At 50.5% G+C, this 20,467-nt stretch overlaps 1 protein-coding gene across 3 annotated transcripts in view; it reads right to left on the reverse strand.

Moving 5' to 3' along the window:
• The window catches only part of DSCAML1 (DS cell adhesion molecule like 1), a 331,475-nt gene that overhangs the window by 288,066 nt on the left and 22,942 nt on the right, over window positions 1-20,467 (reverse strand). For all 3 annotated transcript variants that reach the window (XM_074357069.1, XM_074357068.1, XM_074357070.1), the window contains 2 exons: window positions 10,487-10,804; window positions 6,659-6,805 (listed from right to left, as the gene is read on the reverse strand). In XM_074357069.1, coding sequence (XP_074213170.1) covers window positions 6,659-6,805; window positions 10,487-10,804 — 465 coding nt within the window. The remainder of the gene's footprint in view (window positions 1-6,658; window positions 6,806-10,486; window positions 10,805-20,467) is intronic.

Raw genomic sequence — 20,467 nt, forward strand, 5'->3', positions numbered from 1 at the left:
CTGCCATCATCAGAAAGGATCCCAGCCTCTGTTGTATCGTCTCTTCTTGGGAAGATAGTATAACCCCTAGATAGGAGCTGCTAAAGGGAAGAAACAGATCATGGTCCAGTTTAATTTCTCTGCAAGGCCTGAGACTCTGTCTAGCACTCAGCAGGAGCCCAAACCCCATTGGTTAAATTAACTTGAACACATCATCTATTTCATATTAGCACAGACTGGCCATCCCAGCCCATTTTCTCCATGCCCCTAAGTAGTAGAAAGCTGGGATGCCCAATTTTGCAACTAAACATCAGAGTATCACAGGAGGAACCCACAGAAGTGGCCTCTCTCTGGGTAGCTCTGAAGCAGCTCAGAGTAATGGAGGCCAAGGACCACCAAGCCTAGATCTTGTAAAGCCACCACTTTTTGTGTGACCTTAGGCAGGTCCGCAGGACAGTCCAGTAGAGGAGAGACTGTCATTTCATCTCCATTGTTAATCATCTTCTATGAGCACTGGAGAGGAAAGGGGTCTGAACGAAATACAGTTCCCACTCTTGACGGTCAGACATTCTCACAGGGGGGATAAAACCTATATTAAAATATTGCAGGACAAAATACGATTAGTGTCTTGAGCGAAGAACTGATAAAGTTCAGAGGGAGTTCAGAAAAGGATCCCCTAGAAGGAGGTTAATCTGGGTAATTTTTAAATCCATTCTTAGCAGAAATTGGGAAAGATATCATGGAAATAGTGGTATTTGAACCAGACTTTGAAAGATGGGTAGGTTTTAGACAGATAAAGAAGGAAAGAAGTCTGGTAGTAAAAGAAAAGCACCCCATGGGTATTAAGATAATGCACTTTGAGGATGGGCTGGAGAGAAGGGGAGGGGAAATGAGAGGCATTGGTCTGGGCCTGAGAGTCTTCATCGCTAAAGGAGGAGGCTGGACCACGTGACCTCCAGGGCCCTCCCAGCTCTGACAGTCAGTGACTCCATCCATTTGCAGCCTAAATGTGTCCAACTAGTTTCCGGGCACCACCTGGGCTCTCTCATGTCTGTGCCATCTCCTGTCCAAGTTGGAGGAGACTCATGGGATCAAAGCAATTTTAGTATCAGCCAGAGCCAAATGCAATTAATATACAGACTCTGCATTCCAAAGCAAACCAAGATCATATTTGATTGTTTATTGTGCCAGGATTATCCATCCTTGTCCATCAGAGCTGACAACATGAACAGAAACCTAAATTCCCAGATCAGGACTGCCTTTGTGTCTCCCGCTGGGCCCAAAACAGAGCCAGTGCCTAATAAAGCCTCCCTGTGAGAATGGTTGTTTTGTTCACCCATCTTTCAGCTGGAGAGCTGTTGTCCTTCAAAAAAGCCAAAGCCTTTCTGTTCACCACACACAGAGCCAGAAGTCAATGCAAGGCCTGGTGACACATTTCTGCCCCCAAGCAAGCGCAAGAGACAGGGAACAGGCCCTCCTCCTATTCTGGAAATGGAGGATCGTCCATTCTCAATGAGGAGTCTGCTCTGTAGAGGCAGCTGGAAGTAGAGTAACCTGGAGGACCCCAGCTCAAACCCAGGCCACTTATTAGCTGCGTAGTCTTGGGTAAGTCACCTAACTTCCCTGGGCCTCATTGTCTTCATTCATACAACTAGGGGAAACATTCCAATCAGTTAAAAAAACTTTATCTTTCTTAAAGGGTTATTGTGAGGATTCGAGATAATACTTAACACAAAGGGGGTCTCAATACATGATAAATATTATCATTAATATTATTACGATATTGTTGTTGTTGTTTTAACAGGTGCTATGAGGGCCCTCAGGATAAAGAGATAGAAAAGATACAATTGTACACCCTCCTGCAGCAGACACACAGAATCAACTGCCTATAATGGGAGACGCAATAAAGTGCTCCAAGAATGGAATCAGAGGAGCGGTAGGTTCTGCTAAGGCTTATGTAAGGCCTCATGATAGGGGACACATGTGAACCAAGTTTAAAGGACAAAAGAGAAGCACAGCATCCTTCTCATAAGGAGAAGAGGGGATCAGTGCAGACCAGGCAGAGGAGACGCAGGACAAAACTCAGATACAAAAACCTGTGAGCAACTTGGAACCCTGGAGACAAACAGGGAGGTGGGAGAGGGGTGGTGAGTTCACTGACTCTCACCTGTGGTCCGGGAGCACCGCCCACTTTTCAGAAAGGACCCCCTACCCTGGCCAGTTTCTCCTTGCTCCTGCTTCTCCCCTCCCCCAACACAGAGTGTCCCCAGTGCACTCCCAACCTGACCAGGGCATGAAGACAACCCAGCATACGAGAGTCCCGTCCACACAGACAAGGGAGCTGCTCCAGGCTGGTCTTCCAGCGCACTGGCAGATACATCTGGCCCGCATCTGAGCAGTGTCCAAAACTCCCCGCTGGGGCCCAGACAGCCAGTCAGGATGCTGGGGAAGGGCATGCCGGGAAACTCCCACAAGGAGCCTGCATCAATATAATCAGGTCTGGTGGAAATTAAAAGCTATTAGGAACAGGGCTGGATTTATCTTTATATCCAATAACATGCATTGTAATGGTGATCATGCAGATGGGAAATTAAACCACATCTTGGCTTCACCAGAGGCCTTAATTTCAATTTATGTTTGGGCACGGCCCTTTGCCCTGTTACCCCCACCCTGCCTGCTCTGGAGAGCCAGTTCACCTCCAGACCAAGTCCCCAGGGAGAGAAGTAAGAAGTAGGAGTTGGCCAGCTCATAGGTGAGAGGCTCTGTGCTTTCACACACACCTCTTTGAACAGCCAGATGGGAGGAAGATGACCAGCTTCGGGGACAGGAAGGAGGAGAGGGGCAGGCACAGCGGGCCGCTCTAGGAGCACTTTGGGCTGTCTCTCTAGCCTCTACTTACCCTGTGAAAGGCACAGCCCAAAGAGTGCTCAGAGTTTCAGAGGCCAGCTCCTGGATGCCTGCCTGCCCCTCCCAGCATGGTCAGCTAGGACAGCCAACCCATGAGCCAGTGCCCAACTCTTGGAGCCTGCTGAGGCGCTGAGCCTCTAATTCCTCCCAACGCTCCTCAGAGAGGCATCGGAGGGCCGGCACCTCATTTACAGGGGCCTGCACCCACCCCATAGGGCCCCTCCTCCCAGAGCACCTGCTCTCCCCAAGGAGATGTTTCGTGGGCCCTGACTGGCCCACACCAGCCTCCTGTTCCTCCTCCTGCTCCCCAGCACCTGCTCCTGCTGGCCCTGTGGCTTATGGAGATCTGAGCCCAGCCCTGCATATCCAGAGAGCAAAGTCAGCCTTGTTCTCCCTGCTCCAGAAGCAGACCCTGAAGTGTCAGAGGGCAGTAACTCAGACTCCTTGGTGCTTCCTTAACCTCAACGCAACCCCCACCATGAGAAGTTGCTGTCCAGCATCACAGCACACACACACACACACACACACACACACACACACACACACACACACACACACACACTCAGTACAGTGTGGAATGGATGACATAGAATTCTATTTTTATGAAAAAAAAAAGAATCAATAAACAATTTGCATTTTCCAAAAGTAAAGCCTGCTGCGTGTGGGCCCAAGTTCTGGCCCCTCACCTACAAAACTCCACCCACTCTCGTCCTCGGGGTGTCCTCTGGGAACATGTTAGTTGGGTTCGTGTGCTTTGGGAAGTCCACCCATGGATCTAAAACATAGCTATACAAGGATCTAGAATGATTTTGGATGGGGCCGGAGAGCTGGGCAGGGGAGGCGAATTCTCCAAGGCTCAAGGAAAGAACGGGGTTCTACAGAACCAGCATTTAACAGAGCCCTGCAGATTAGCGTCTAGCCCACTTCCCTGATAATTATGCCCTTTGGGGCCCCGAGTCCAGGCTCAACATCAAAGACAGCCCTGAAGCACCAACTATAAGCACCAACCCCAGTGAACCTGGGGGAAGCTCACTGCCTCCAGCTCCTACGCGCAGGAGCCAGGTTAACCTCCGTCTCTCCTGCTGAGCTGAGCCTCTGACTAGCCCACGCCCCCGGCACTCATCCATATCTCAGTGCCTCTGTGCTCGCTGTTCCCATATTCTTTCAGAACTCTCCCAACGATCCATTCCTGCACCCACTGAACATCTGGTGAGCATTTGTCCTGGGGGTGCAAAGTGGTACATTAGGAGCCAGGGATGTGTGCATGAAAACAACCCCATTCCCACCCTCGGAAAACTCTTCTAGTGGGGGACACAGACCCTGTCACACAGAAATGCAGACACCGCAACAGGAAACCGCGGCACAAAGCAGAAGAAGCTCTCTTCCCCCCTAATAATCACCGTCGCGGCTCCAGCCCAGCCTCAGTGGGTGCCAGGTGGCGTTGGAAACACGTGACATACATGAACTCATTCTGAAGTTGTTCCATCATCACCCCCATTTTATTATCATTGGGGAAACTGAGGCACCAAAGAGGTAAAAGACTTGCCCAGAAGAGTGAGTTTGGAGCCCAGGCAGTCTGATCCTAGAGTCTGGGCTCTTAATCACTATGTGCAACTCAGTTCCACAGACCTTTCCCTAAAAACCAACATTGACTTTTTTCCCCTCTGGCCAAGGCCCTCATACCTGCAGCACTCGAGCCTCCATTGTGCTCCGAGTAATGCTTTATTGGATACATTTGTACAGGGGCTGGGAGGAAGTTCTGTGCGGGGTTCAGGGTACAGCTGAAAGAACAGACCCGGGTTCACCCCTGCCCTCTGCTTGATAAGATGCTTGACCCACAGGTCTCTTTACTTCTTTGAGCCCCAGTTTCCTCTTCAGTAAAGTGGAAGGGAAAAAAATACACTTAGGGACATTTTGTGAGGATAAAATGAGATCATACATGAAGGTTTCTCAGCCTAGTGCCTGGCATATAGTAAGTACTCAAAATTATTATTATTATTATTATTACTATTATTATTATTATTATTAGAATGAGTATAACTCTTAGTCCATAAATTCAAGTGTATCAGAAATAGCATGGTTCTTTAAATCACCCTCAGTCTGCCTCTGCTGGAGAGACAGGACGTCCAATCTGCATCACCGTTGGGGCTTCCCCCAGGGATGTACCAAGGCACAGGGTTTCTGTGGTCCTCACTAGCCCATTTTCCCGGCCTGCAGGGTCACTCTGGGTCTTGGGCTGTGCATCTTATGCCTCATTCGGACACAAGAGCCTGGCTGGCCTCAGTCCCAGACCCCACGGAGACACACCGCCACCCCTGCGAGGTCCGACCACTTCCTCCAGCCGCACCCACTGAGTACCCTCCAGCACCACCCCCGCCTCTAGCATCCGTTTGTCTCCTGTTTGCTCACTGCCCTCAGAGGCTCTCCTCCCCAGGCAGAACACCCGTCCTAACCTTTTCTGCTCACTTACAGCTTTACATGAGGCAGAAAGAGCAGGTGTCTTCAAGTAGCTTCTGATTCCAGTCCTCCTACAAGCTCTGAGACCAAGAGATACACTGACCTGGGTGTCCGCTGGGGGCTGAGACAAGGAAGAAGTTCCAAGAGCAAAACACAAATCACTGTCTCAAAAAAAAAAAAAAAGTATCCTGCCACGTTCACGACCAAGGTACCTAAACACTGGTTTGTCTGAGAGCTTTACCTTGGAACCACCTCAGGAGATTTAAAACTGCTGCTGCCCAGGATCCACTCCTGGAGACACAGATTCAGGGTGGGCCCAAGCACTGCTGCTTTTCAAAGAGCTCCCCAGGCATCCAAATACATAGCAGGATTGAGAACCCTGGCTTCACGGGTTTCATACATAGAAGTCTATCTTCTCCAACTAACCTGAAGACCTTGAGCAGCTAGAACCCAGCTGGTGGGCCATCAACACTGGAGGGGCACTCATTGAGCATCTGGTCAAATCCCTCCATTTTACAGAGAGGAAAACCAACGTCCTTGGTAGAGAAAGGAAGAAAAATCAACAGAGCCTCTGCAATGTGCAGGGATGAGGGGAAAAGCTGGATGGGTGGACAAACCCCATAGTTTTGTAACTGGAGGCCTGGAGGTATTTCGAGGCTCTGAGGGCCTCTCTTGGGGTTTCCAGACCTATTGATGTAACAACCCTGCATAGGGAAAAGGAACCAGCCTGCAATCACAGTGGCTCTAACAAGGTGGCCCTACAACATGGTATCAGACTTTTCCCAGCACCAGGCCTGGCGTGAGGCTGGCAAGAATTCTGATGGGGTCTTCAGGCAGCTCGTGAAATAAAAGTCCCACATGCATGCTCACTCAAATCTGGTCCTCCGAGAATCCAGCGCTCACTGCTCAAGTCATTCAACACAGGAACACGGATCACATACCAGATCATTCACAGAAAAGGTCCTTCCTTCCAGCCTTGCCTCCCATCCCTAAGGCCAAGGACAAGCAAAGACCTGGTGGTCAGGAAAGATGGTGACTCCACTCCTCTGGGAGAGTAGGACACCCAGTGTCTGACGCGACCTTCACACGCAGCAGAAGCCACTGGCAGGTGGGTTTTCACCCTGCCACACGGAGACGCACCAAGCCAAGACCAAACACGCTTTTTTGCCACAGTATCACCAGAACAATAAAAAGCGCTCACCAGAACCAACGGCAAGATCTGGCTAAGCTCAACCACCAACTCAGCACCTCTGCTTTTCCGGCCACGCCCCACCCACCGCGCCCTTGCCTGTGCGACCCTGCTGTTCTCGCTTACCTGGGATGATGGCGACTGTGTCTTTTTCCCAGGACACAACGCTAACGTATTCCTGCACTGAAGAGGGGATGAGGCACTTGAAGACGGCCACGCTTCCACGCATCGACCTTTGATCCTCCACCCGGACGGTGTAGGGTTCCCTGAAAACTGCAGAGAGATTGGGGGTGGGGCAGAAAGAAGAGGGTGTCACAGGATCGGCTGGGACACAGTGGAGGGCCCAAGAAAGCCACCTCTCAGAACCCCAGGCCACAGCCCCCAATAACTCTTCTCCCCGCTTCCACCTCACCTGGCTCAGAAGTTCCTCTCCTCCCTGCCTGAACACCTCCTCTCCAGCAAACCCTTTCCCGCTCCAGCCGGCACCCTTTCTCCCTCAGAAATAGCCAGCCTCCCTCCGCAAGACCATAAATCCAACTTCCAGCCTTGCCAATTTTGGTGAGTTTTAGCAAACGGCATTAGATTGTAAGGGCCTTGAGGGCAGCACCTCCGCCCTGCAATGGGGTTGTGTTCAACAATGTGTGGGTAATGAGGAGACAGGCCGGAATCCTTCCAAGGGAACCACACTTGATTTCCTACATTATTCCTGGGCCCAGGGTGGCAAGAGTCTGGGGCATGGGGACCATCATTTGCCAAAATAACCACTGTGACACATGATCTAGCAACAGATTTTCGTACCACTTCAATGTGAAAGGCAGCCTGGGAAAATGTAAGTTTACATACTGAACTTTCTGCAGGACTCGGTGGTTTAAAAGGACAATGGGGAAGAATATTTGAAACTGTGATTATCTCTGAAAATGCAGAACCCCACAGACAGGGCCATCTCTAAGATTCTCCAAAACAAAGCATCCTTGGTGGGGAGGGCACAGCTCAAGTAGTAGACTGCATGCTTAGCATACATGAGGTCCTGGGCTCAATCCCCAATACTTCCTCTGAGAATAAATAAGTAAACCTAATTGCCTTCCTCGCACCAAAAATCCTTGCTGCTTTTCCCTCCACTCCTGACACCACCTACCACCTCACCCCCAGTCTTGCCCATGCCTTCAGACTATCCCTTCCCCCACAGTGTGCAGTGGGGGCCTCCTGCTCGGTCCCAGGGATGGTTTCCAGGACACTGTCACCTGTAGGCATTCTATGTATCAGGTCCCTCTGGCCAGCTGGATGAACCTGAGGGGTGGGGCCGAGGGGCCTGCCTCTCTCTTGTCTTCCTCAGCTTGGCCTCTCCCAGGGACCTCCTCTGTCTTTCCACTTCTCTGCCAGGCAGAGCTGCCGCAGCCAGGACCCCCCTGCCTACCAACCTTGTCCCTCAGCAGGCACCTGGGCAGCTTGCCCTGCTGCTCTCCCTGCCACGGTTGCCAGGGTGATGCTCAGGGCCCTGCAGCCCCTCCGGCTGTGCACCTGCAGCCCCTCTGGCTTCATCTAGAGCTTCTTAATTGGCTGTGTTTCCCAACGGGCCAGCCCTGTCCAGCCCTCCCCAGGTCTTTATTCTTCCCTTCCCCGTGTTGTGGCTGTGATGGGAAGAGATACAGCTGAGGTGGAGGGGAGAGGCGTGAAGAGAGGCACTGCCCACTCCGAGGGGCTATGGTCCACCCTTTCGTGGGTCGGGTGTGGCACTGTCTGTGCATGAGGATGTGGATGCAAGGAGAGCACAGAGGAGGCGAAGGGGAGTCAATGCTGGAGGGAAGCAGAGTGGAGAGTGGAAAGGGCGGGGGTGTGGGCGCACACCGCTGGGACAGTCCCCAAGAGCCAGCAGAGGCCTGTGGTTAGGGGCATCAAACAAGCAGGTCCTGCCTCCTCCTCTGAGCAGTGGTGTAACCCTGCATAAGAGCTACCTAACTTTCTGCAGCCTCAGTTTCCCTGCTGGTAAAAGGAAATAATAGTAATAAAATAATAGTAATAACAGCAGCAGGTAGAAGGTCCGGCACATGGAAAGCACTGTGACAACGCTGTCATTAGAGCCACATGGCATGACTACCTGGTGATGTACACTTGGGCAAGTGGCTTAACCTTCCTTTGTCTTAGTTCCCTCACTGGCAAGAAACACTAGACGGGATTACTGCGAATACTGCATCCTAACCCAATAACAGGCGTGTAATAGGAAACAGGACATCAATTCCTCTCAGCCCAACCCTCCCAGCTTTGGCAGCCAGAACTGGGCTCCCGATCCAGGCCTCAGGGCCCCCAGTCCAGCACCCATGTCATGTTAGGGGAATGGTGCCGCCCCCTGAAAAGAGGGTCCTTGGGAGCCCCAGGGGAGATACCTCAGCATGGCCCTGGGTTCTAAGAATGCCCGCCCTCCCCACCAACAAGCCAGTGGGATGAAGACTAGCTCTAATTAAGAACTCTCACCCCACCTCACCCCCTACACACCCACTCCCAGCTACCTGGAAACTTGTACATGTGAGAGGCGCTCCTGAGGCAGAAGGACCTTAATTCAACAGGGCCCCATCTCACTTAACTATCTCACAATAAATGGGGTAGGTGCTGGCATCAGCTTTGCAAACGAGGAAGCTGAAGGTCTGAAAGGTGTGTTCTCCACCTAAGGACACACAGCAAGTGGCGGAGCTAGGATTCCAAAGAACAGCAAAACTTTCCTTGAGGGGCTGACTTCTTGCAAGCCCAGGAAGTCAGAGATCTTGCAGGATCTGTCACCAGGCATGCAGGTTGAGGAGACTTCCCCGGAACCCACTCTCCTCTGCCCAACACAATCTCCAGGAAAGATGGCGCGCCCAAGGTCTGGTGCCATCACGTGGGCTAGCTAGGACACTCCCTGTCCTCTCCCACCCAAAAAACTCTTCTAAGAAAAGCATTCCCCAAACTTCAGTGCTTTATTATTATTTGAGGTACACTTTACAAGGGATTAGGACACACCAGCATGTCATGACACCCCGGCTAAGAGTAAGTGATTTAAGCCATTCCCTCACCTCCAGACCTAACCCAGAGAAATGAGACTTTCTAGCATCTTTAAAGAGACCAGCTGAGAAGCCCTCACTTCCTTGCCTCCTTCAACTCTTCCCAAGACCAAGATCCTCCACTGCTAAGAGTTTTCCATCATGAAAAATTTACCTAAATGCCTGTTCTCATGAGATACCCTCTACTCAAATGTCTATCAACAGTGGGATGGATAAATAAAGTGCAGTGTAGTCAGAGGAGACCACACAGTAATGAGAACAAAAGACCTGTAACTTCGCACAGCAGCAGGGGTAAACCCCACAAACAAGAAAGACTCAAAAGCATCCGTACTGTAGGATTCCATTTAGATAAAGTGCAAAACCAGGCAAACACCTATATTGTTAGAAGTCAGGACTGTGGTTTCCCCTAAGGGAGGAGTGACTGGAAAAAAAGCCCAAAGAGGCTTTTGGAGGCACTGCTATCTTCATCTGGATATTAGTCAAACTTTGTGAAAATTCATCAAGCTGTATATTTACAATGTGTGCATTTCTTTTTATATGTTCTATTTAAGTAAAAGGGTTTTTTTTTTTTTTAACAAAGGAAACTCACTGAATGTTTTCCATGAATCAAGTACTGAAATGAGCACATTACTTAACTTAAAGGGGTGCTAGCTCATGTAAGCATCGCATGGAGTGATGAATGGGGTAGGTGCTGGCATCAGCTTTGCAGATGAGGAAACAGAGGCTCGGAAAGGTGTGTTCTCTGCCTAAAGACACAGTAAGCAGCAGAGCTAAGATTCCAAAGAACAGCAAAACTTTCCTTGAGGGGCTGACTTCCTCCATGTGACACACACATCCTCAGAATGACAGGCACTGCCTGCTCCCCATTCCCATCTTGCAGAGTGAGCTCTCCCAGGAGAGGAGCCGGTGTCTGGTCCTTTACCTGCTTTGACGCGGATGTTGGGGCTCCGGATCTTGCCGGCAGCATTCTCCGCGGTGCAGAAGTAGTCATTGTCGTGGATAAAGCTATTGAAGGCGGAGGGGGAGAAGGGGTAGAGCTGCAGCGTCCCGTTGGCGTGGACGTGCCGGATGTGCGGCACGTCGTAGATGTCGTCCCCCGTAGCCAGGTACCATCGAAGGGCCGCGCTGGGGGAGCCCGCAGCCGGGCAGGGCACCACCACCCCCACGGAGCTGGAAAAGGTCACCTGCTGCAAGGAGTCATTTACAAAGTAGAGGCTGGTGCCGACATCTTCTGGGCGGGCTGCAGGGGAGGAGAGGGGAGAGGGGAGTGGAGAGGCTGGTTAGCACCAGCTAATGATACCCTCATAGGTTACAGAGGCTGCAGCTCATTCATAAAACGCTCAAGCACCAGTCATTCAGTAAGCACTATTGGGCACTCACTTTACACCAAGCACCAGCAACGGTGATTAAGAGATGGCTCCCGCCCTGCAGAAGTTTCCAGCCTCGCACAGGAATGTCACACGTTAAAATGTCCATCCTCCATGCCAAGTGCATGGACAGAGGCGGCCACTACTCTGCTATGTTAAAGGGTCTGAGCCATGATCCACACCCAGCGTCCACACTTAGACACTGAAATTGCTTTGATGATGAATATTTGTTGAGCTCCTACTATACGCTGGCAGCTTCACACTGAGTCCCTCGGTTCATCCGTACAACCCTGAGAGGAGATGGTCTCACCTCTTTTATATCACTCCTTTTTGGAGCCTAAGCATAGTTATGTGAATTGCCTGAGATGACACAGCTAATAAGCTACAGGACTGAAATCTGAACTCATTGCTCTAAAGAGCACCTGAGCGTACTTTCTACCATGTCATAGCTGAAAGGCAAAGTGTCTGAGACTTCGTTCTGAGAGGAAGCACTGCAGGAAGTGGGGGTGCTTGCCTCAAGGAGAGAAGACTGCAGGAGACCTTGGGAGCTGTCTTCCCCCTCTGGAAGTCGATTTGGAAAATGTGTTGCCCCAGAGGGCAGGCTGAGGACCGGTGGTACCGTGGGTAGATAAATCCAAGCTCGGGAACAAGAGACCGCCACCCCTGCCCACCCCCAGTTCTAAACCCAGCCCTGACACTGACCAACTGTGGAATTCCCTTCCCGTCTCTGACCATCTGGCTCCTTCACTCGTAAAATGGAGGGAGGACGCACGAAGCTGCAAAGACCCTGTGGGTTTCTGACTGCAACACTCAACCACACAGAACACACTCACCATTGCAGCTACCTGACAACATCAAGGCCGCCAGACCAGGAGGACACCTGTCTGCAACTCTCATCCCAGCATCAGACCCCAGTCTTTCCTACCCTTGTGGGAAGCGGCCCTGAATGGTGGTATCAGGGCCTGCCTTCCCTTCCAAGCAGCCTGCCCTGTTCAGAAGGGCCAGCTCTGAGCAAGTGGAGGCAAACCCAGAAGAAGAGGGGGCCTGGTCCCTGGTCTCCAGCTGGAAGCCACTCCCTCTCCACCAGGAAGATCAAGGAGCAAACAAACCACTCAGCTGCTTGTTTAAAGAACGTTGCGGGGACCCAACTTGACCTCAATTTCCACAACTTTATGGGGAGGGGGAGGGCCCGCATCCGGACCATATTAATATTCTCGGCTTAGCGCTGAGCTGAGCCTCCAGGGAGAATATACCGGGCAGCTCATTGAGGAAGGCCATTAAGCCTCATTGGTCAGAGCAATTCACATCATCTCATAAAAAGCCGTGATGAAGCCATTAGCAGCAGTGCTGGAAAACGCATCCGTGGGCTCCTTGCTGCGGTGTCAGGGGCCTCCTCTTAGCAGCAAATGCATTTGCTGTCCCCACCTGGCCCTGTGCCCTAAGCGGCTGCAGAGAGGGACAGCACGGCCTTTCCATCTGCCCCCTCACACTGCCTCTCCTGTGACAGTCCCCGTGTGGCTGGTTGAGACAGTCTGCTCTGTGGAAGAGGAAGTGGCCCACCCAAAGGGGACCCTCAGAAGCTTGTCCAACTTACAGGGGCTAGACTATTCTCCAAGGTCATGAAATCATGCCATCTCACAAGTATGCAGACTGAGGCTTCGGAAGCTTCTCTTAGGACCCACACTCACCAGCTTCCCCTGGCAGGAGCCTGCTCACCTTTTGAAAGACTTCCTTACTGAGATTCAGTCAACAAAGACTGGTTAACTACATCCAGACACTGTTGTAAGCACTTTACTTGTATGACCTCTTTTAATCCTCCCAACAACCCCATGAGGGAGGTACTATTATTATCCCAGTCCACAGATGAGGAAACTAAGGCACTTAGTTTCAAAGCAACTTTCCCAAGACCGCACAACCAGTAAGCGGGGCCTCTGGGACACAGACGCAGGCAATCTGAGCCCAGAGTCTGATTTCTTAACCTTTCGGTGATTGTAACCACTGCAATTATAAAGATACCTTCCTCAAACACCACCTAGCCACCAACTTTCATATTCAGCTGGCTAGGACCTGAATTAATACAGCCACACATTACCACGCTCTCTCGTGCGCACGCGCGCGCGCACACACACAAACACACACACACACACACACACACACACACACACACACACACATTCATCCCAGGAGGGGCTCCTGTTGGACTCGACATTTCAGACTATGGGAGCAGGGATATCACTCCGGGGTTCTGGGTACTTCCTGAGACAACCTAGTTAATCAGACATCCTCACCGTGGCAGCTTTATGGATTTTGGAAGCCAAAATCCATCAAGGAACAGAAAGACTCTACATTATGCATGACAAATGGACTTAGGAAGCTGAGAAAGATCCCTGATAGAGAGGAACTCAGGAATCATCTGATTCAAGGGGCAGGGTAAGAAGATATTGAAGGATGAGTACACTGTCACCCTCGGCGATGGTAATGCCAGCAGCACTAGTAACAGACACCACAGAGACCACTAACTACAGGCCAGGCTGGGCGCTAGATCTGTTTTAGGTAACATCTCACATAATCTCATGACTCTCTAGGGGATGTTATTATTATTATTCCCATTGTACAGATGGGGAAATCAAGGCTCTGAGAACTTAACTAACGTACTCAAAGTAACTCAGGATGTAAATGCTGGAGCTGGGCCAGGCCCCAGCTTTGCCTGACTTCAGAGAAGGGGGGTACGAAACTGTTCTATTGTATGATCCATGCTGAAGACAAGAGGAATCCAACCACAAAATCTGGTTTTCCAGGCTGGGTACCCTTCCCCATCCTTTCTTTCATCCCAAACCCACTCTAAATACACATTCCTAGTCTCCTCTCCTGGCTGGAAATCCACCCCACCTGTCCTGCCGGCAGACAACCCCTTCCCCAGAATTCCCTCGGCGACCAGCTCCTGGCAAGACCATCAACCATAATAGCAACAGCCTTCCTGTACTTGGGCCTTGGATCCTGCTGGAGCCAAGGACACCAGGTTCTCAGCAGCTACAAATGGGTAGATTTAATTGATGAATTGACTGGGATTGTCCAATCACCTGTCAGGGCTGAAGAAACAGCAGATTTATAGCAAAAGGTGAGTAGCCTCATATTTCTCCCACCCCTGGATGTGAGCTGCTGTCCTCCGAGTCTGAGGGAGCTGGGGAGGATTAGACAAACCATTCATTTCTGCTTAAGGCTCTGACAGTGCATTGCCGTCATGAAACATCACCCTCAGGTGTAAAACAATAGCATTTTGCACTTACGTTGGACTCATATTTTACCATCACAAGGCACCTGTCAGCCTGGAATGTAGAAGGCTTTAAATAAACATTAATTCAGCCTCATCCCACCTGCCAGGAGAAAGGAGTGAGCAACTCCACAAAGGGGAAACTGAGGCACGAATCCCCCTCAAATCTCTGCCATGTGCCAAGATGAAGGCTGGTACAGGGCACCCGTGAGCGGCTGCAGCAGAAGTGGGTACATTCAGTCACTAGTCACAGAAGGGGGACTAGCAAGGGTCTAGGGGCATCACTCCGACCTCATGGAGACTAGAGAGACTTCTCTGGTGGGGATTTTCCCTCCTTCTCAAGCTCCTCTTTGAATCTTCAGAGAAGTGACAAAGCCTCAGCTGGCTCAGAGAGGAGCACAGAAGTGTGGGTCAATTGATGGAGACCTGGGACAAGTCTAACAGAGCTTCGTCCTGGGGCTCAATCCTGACCTGCTGTGTGACATCAGGCAAGCCACATAGCCTTTCTGAACCTCATTCACAAAAGGGGGAGGATTGTACCGTCTTACCCATTCCCCAGTGCTGCCGAGCAGGTAAAAACATGGAAAAATTACGTGGTTCCCCATAATAAGGATGCGTGAATATAAGGGGTGGGGTTTTGATTCGTGTCCCAGTGATTCCCTGAGGGGACCAGGGAGGTGAAGGTTACTGCAAAGGATGGCCAGGGCCCCACTCTGCAGCCCTGAACCCACAGGTGACTCCTGCACCCTTCAGCGCTCTCCTCTCCTAGGTCCTTCCTGACCTGGGACCAGGAAAGACTTTTTGTTCCTTCAGGAGATCTTTCTCCAGCACCAGCCATGTGCTCAGCAGGACCCCAGGTGTGGTGGAAAGCATCAAAAGCAAGGGAGAACGGCCCCCCACCGCCTGGGAGCTTGCAAAGAAGATGAAGAGCAGGAAAGGGTTAACCCAGCATGAAAGGGACAGCCCAGGGCAGAGAGTCAGCAGAAGGGCTTGTAGCCCCTGGTCTAATTTCACTGTGGCCATACACCTACTCCCTTGAAGGCTTTCTGGCCTGGCTGATGGCACAGCATTTTCAGAAGAAAGGAAACAAACATCGATTGGGTACCTACTGTGTGCTTCAAGGGTGTTTTCTCACGTAATCCTCATGCAGATCATATGAGGTGGGTCCTGTTAGTCTCATTTTACAGGTGAGGAAAAAGAGGCTCACGGGGGGAGAGAGTCTCCAAAATTGTACAGCCAGAAGTAGACAAAGCCAACAGTCAATTAAGGTCTGCCTGGCTCCCAAGCCTGAGTTTCTTCCATCACAACACAGAAAAGTTCAAAGTTCGAGGCCTTGTAAGGATTCTCCTTCACTTCTTCTCGGGAAGCCAGTCCTCATTGGACAGCAAATCCTTGGACAGGAAACTCTGACTTTCCCCTAAATCTCAGCCATACCCCTACCCCACCTGGCTTTCTCCTCTGCAGACAGAACCAGGCATATTTACAGAGAGAACGAGAGGAGGGAAAAACACTTCATAAATAAAGAGAGAGAGATCAGATCAACAACAGCAAAGCTTCTTCTGGTCAAAGGGGGAAATAGATTTTTAATAGAAAATGGAAGTTATGGGCTTGGTTGTGATGTGACAGACGCCCAGACTTAAACCCATTTAATCTTCTCTGCCGTTTAACATCGAGCACCACCCCGATGCCGCGTTTCATAAAACAGGCTCCAAATGGCTGGGAGATTAGATGTGTAGAAATAGCACAGCAATATTTTTAAACCAGAAATCGCCCCGAGGCATTTGGGCTGCCCCAGGGTCACCCCTGAAACCTAAATATCCATCAACATCAACTCGCCACCCGCCCTGCGCTGTCTGGGATTAGTTGGGCAAAGGAAACTCAACACCCAGGGGCCCCACCCCACCTGCCTGCATTGGGATGGAGGTTTCTGGCCAACTGAGGCTTCCTCTCAGGTGCACATTGAATTACCCACATGTCATCACCTCCAATCATCGCAAATGACCACCCGAGGGGACTGAAATAGTAACCCCCTGCCACCTCTACAGAGTGAAGTGAACCCTTTTTTCTCTCCCTTTACAACATTTACGTGTCTTATTCACTGGATCTTTCATCCAGGAGCATCTGCCAATGCTGGGGCCCCTGCCACTCCCCCACCCCAGAGAGATGGGCAAGAGCCTGCAAGGGGTATCCAGGCCTGGGTATAGTGAGCATGGATAGAGGGGAGTGGGGGTGGGGAGACAGGAGGAACCAGCAAGGCTCCCCTGCAGGCCTGTGAGCTCCCTGTCTTGGTCACCACTCTGTCCCCTGGCCTAGCACAACACTGTGGTCTTAGCACAGTGGTTAAATGCCCAGACTCTGGTGCCAGGCTCCCTGGGTTTGAATCCCTGCTCTGCCACTAAGAAGTAGTGTAATCTCAGGCGAGATTACCTTGCCTCTCTGTGCCTTGGTTTCCCCATCTACAAAATGGGGGTAATCATATCTACTTCAAGGGTTGTTAGGTTGGATGAGTTGATATATATGACAGTTTTCAGTATATGTAAGTGGTGTAGGTAATGACCTAAGTATTCCTTGCCACTGTCATAAATATCACCATTGCAGCAGGCAAGCAGTGAGTACTTGCGGAGTAAGTATCCCACGCCACAAACACTTAGCTCTCACCGGGGACGATGATGAGGATAACAATTTCAGACCGTAGTTCTCAGACATTACAATGTATAAGAACCACCTGGAGAGCTTGTTAAACACGCACACCCTTAGATACCAGATTCACCGAGTCTGTCGTAGGGCCAGGAAGCTTTCTGAGACAGGCGGTCCTCTGTCCATACTCAGAATAACACTTTGTAGAAAAAAGTAGATTCGCCATCCAGGACTTCAATTCACCTCTCCCAACAATAGACCATTATGGGCTTGGCTGAGAGGATCTTAGCACCACATTAATTAACTTAATTTGGGGATCAAGTTAATAAAGTAATAGTGGTGTGATCAATACGCAGAGCATCTCACCACACCGCTGCGGCTCCCAGGCCTCACACAGAGCTGTTGTTGTTTTAAGGCAGATGTGGCCCAGTGAGCTTTCTTAATTTGCAAGGTTGATTACTCCACCGCATTTCCACACAAAGGTTTTCATAAAAGAGATATATTAATTGTCTTCAGTCTGATTGTTCTTATTCCACAGTTGGAAAAACCGGGTCTGGAAAGGATCAACTAGTGGGGCCTCAGCTTAACAACCACGTCCATCCAAAACTCAGGTGAGGACCAGGGAGACAGGGTCTGGCCCCTCCACCAGAAAACCCCCTTATGGTGTGCTCACATCTGGGAGATAATCTGAGTCTAGACCGGGAGGAGGAGAAGGGCCAGTCTACCCAGACAGCATCCGAACATCTACAGGCAACCAGAATTGGTATTTCCTTGGGACAGGGTGGAGCAGCTGGGACCAAGTCCCATAGCTTCAGTCCCCAGACCCGGCAAAACTAATTTACCTCTATCCTCACCATCATCAAGGCCACCATTTCTTTTTAGCATTTATTCCATGCCAACCACTGGAAGAAGTCCTTTTCTCACATTACAGCGCATTTAATCTTTACAACAACCCTCTAATGTAGCTATTGCCCAAGACCCCATTTTACAGATAAGAAAACAGGATCTTCAAGAAATCAGGTAATTTCCTAGGTGGTACAGCCAGGGCTGGCAGGGCAGCATTTCAAACCCAGGTTTCCCTTATTCTGGCTGCGTTTCTCAACAGAAAGACTGCACTTTATTCTCAGACTGCCTCCAAGATGTGATGGTCCTATAAGCGGTTTCTGAAGAAGGAGAGCATTTTTAGGGATGACAGTTTCGAGTTATTTGGGACTGCCCTAGGCATCAGACATTTTCATCCCTAGTCATCACTTCCTGCCCCCTACTAAATACTCCCTACCCTAGTCATTCAAATAACCCAAAATTATACCCCCTCAATTTCCAAACAGCCCTAAGGAAGCAGTACCACCCCAATGAGAAGCACTGCTCCAGTGCCTCAGTGTCCACCTCTATCCATCAGAAACATGGGTTTGTTTTTTTTTAAGATTCTTAGTGCATAGTTCCTGTAACCAGCAACCTATGTGATCCAGTAAAGATCAGTCATCTTTCAACCTACAAGGCCTCTCACCATCAGCTCCAGGAGAAGTTATGAGCAACAGCTGACAGTCAAACAGACTCTTTAATCTTCCAGTCCCTTCTAGACAGGGCCTGTCAAAGGAAGGCCCCTTATGGCCAGAAAGGTCTTTCTTGGGAGTTGGCTCAGACAGTACAGTTGTCCCCAGAGATTCCCAGATTTAGATTGTTCACGCTTGAGGGACTTAAGAGATTATTTTGTCCAATCTCCTCCATTCACAGATGGGGAGAGTGAGGCCTACAGAGGTAGAGTCATTCGCCCCAGGTACACAGCTGGCCAGCGTCCTGGGTGGACGAGACCAGTGTCTCCTCTGCTCCTGCAGTTCTGGCCGCTCCACTCTCAGAACCCAGCAACCCAGGCGTGGAGAGGCATCGTGGAGAAACAAAATGATGTCATATGAAGGAGCACGAGAGGAACCAGCTGCTGGCTGCCTGGAGGAGAGGGCTCAGAGGGGCAGGACACCTGTCTGTAAGTGGTCAAAGTGTTGTCAAGTGGAAGAGGGTTTCACCTGGATCCATGCAGCCTCAAAGTAGAACCAGAACCAGTGAGTAGAAGGTACAGGACCAGGACAGATTCTGAGGATAAGCTCTGTAACAGTCAGAGCTGCATGACCAGGGGTGTGCCACCTGGAAAGGAAGGAGTTTCCTCTGGCTGGAAGCACGGGAGCAGAGGAAGAGCAATGCTGCTGGGAATGCACAGCACAGAGGGGATCAGGCAGCTGAACAGGGGACAGATCCCACGTCCCTGAAGGTGTCTTCCAACCCGGAAGACTTAAAAAAATTTTTTGTGTTGAAGTGTAGTTGGTTGACAATGTGTACAGCAAAAGAGCTTCAGTTCTACATATACGCACACATGTATTTTCTTTTCAGATTCTTTTCTATGTTATTATAAGAAATTGAATATAGTTCCCTGTGCCGTACAGTAGGTCCTTGTTGTTTATCTGTTTTATATATAGTAGTGTGTATCTGTTAATCCCAAACTCCTAATTTATCCCTCCCCTGCCCTTTCCCCTTTGGTAACCATAGTTTGGCTTCTATGTCCATGAGTCTGTTTTTGACAACCTGAAAAGACTTTTACCTGTGGCAGCCACATCCCTCAAAGCAGATTCCCCAGCCCCATGGCTCTGGGACGCCACCCCAGGTACAGGGTGTCCATGACCCTGACTCAGATGGGTTCTCGGGGTCTGGATGCCAGCAATTGCTGTGACCTCAAACAAGGTCACTCAAGGTGGGACCCTGTGTCTACTGCTCTTCCCATGAAAGACTGTGGGTTCCCAGCAGGGAGAACACCCTCAGGGGAGAGTGTCCAGAGGACTGTGGAATAAACTCGCATCTCGGGACCTGGGAGCGAGCAGAGGTAAGCTCTCCCCACACCCCCTGGGCACTGGGGCCACAGGGAATCTGCCAAGTCTGCTCCATGAAGACTGTTGCCAGCCTGCCGGTGCCTCATCAGCGGTTCCTCATGTTGATGAAAAGCAAAGGCTAGGAAAATTCTCCATATGTGGGGGGCCCAGGGAGGGGGAGCCAGCCACCCACAGCTGTGAGCCCTCCGTTGTTCCTGTATGATGAAATGACAGTAATTAGACCTCACATTTCAGTGGAGCATTTAAAAGGCTAAAACCGGTTTGCTGTGGTTTGTACATGTGTGTGTTTATATGTTGCCCTCTTCAGTGTACAAAGCATTGTCACATGCTGTCCAGTTGTACGGCCTTCACCCTTCTTGTGCACATGCAACAACAATCGCCCTGAGGGACAGTCAGGACAGGGGTTATTTTGCCCATTTTACAGATTAGGAAACAGAGGCACACGAACTATTAAGACATTTGCCTGATTTAGACAGATTGAGCTTTGTTTCTAGGTCCATGGACAATGCTTCCTCAAGCATACAGATACACACACATACATACACAGAGTTTAATGGATATGCAACTGGCATTTGAATAACTGTTCCTAATGAAGATGGTGACCTTGGAAACTGTCAATGCAGGCGTCAAGAAGAGCAAGGGCATGGGGATGTGGGGCAGGGTGGGTGGCAGAACGGATGAAGGGATAGCAGCTGGATGGCAGGGGCGGTGCCCAAGGCTAATGCTATTCATGCTAAAGCAGCGCGGGACAA

Source organism: Camelus bactrianus, chromosome 33 (genome assembly GCF_048773025.1).
Source record: "Camelus bactrianus isolate YW-2024 breed Bactrian camel chromosome 33, ASM4877302v1, whole genome shotgun sequence".
NCBI lineage: Eukaryota > Metazoa > Chordata > Mammalia > Artiodactyla > Camelidae > Camelus > Camelus bactrianus.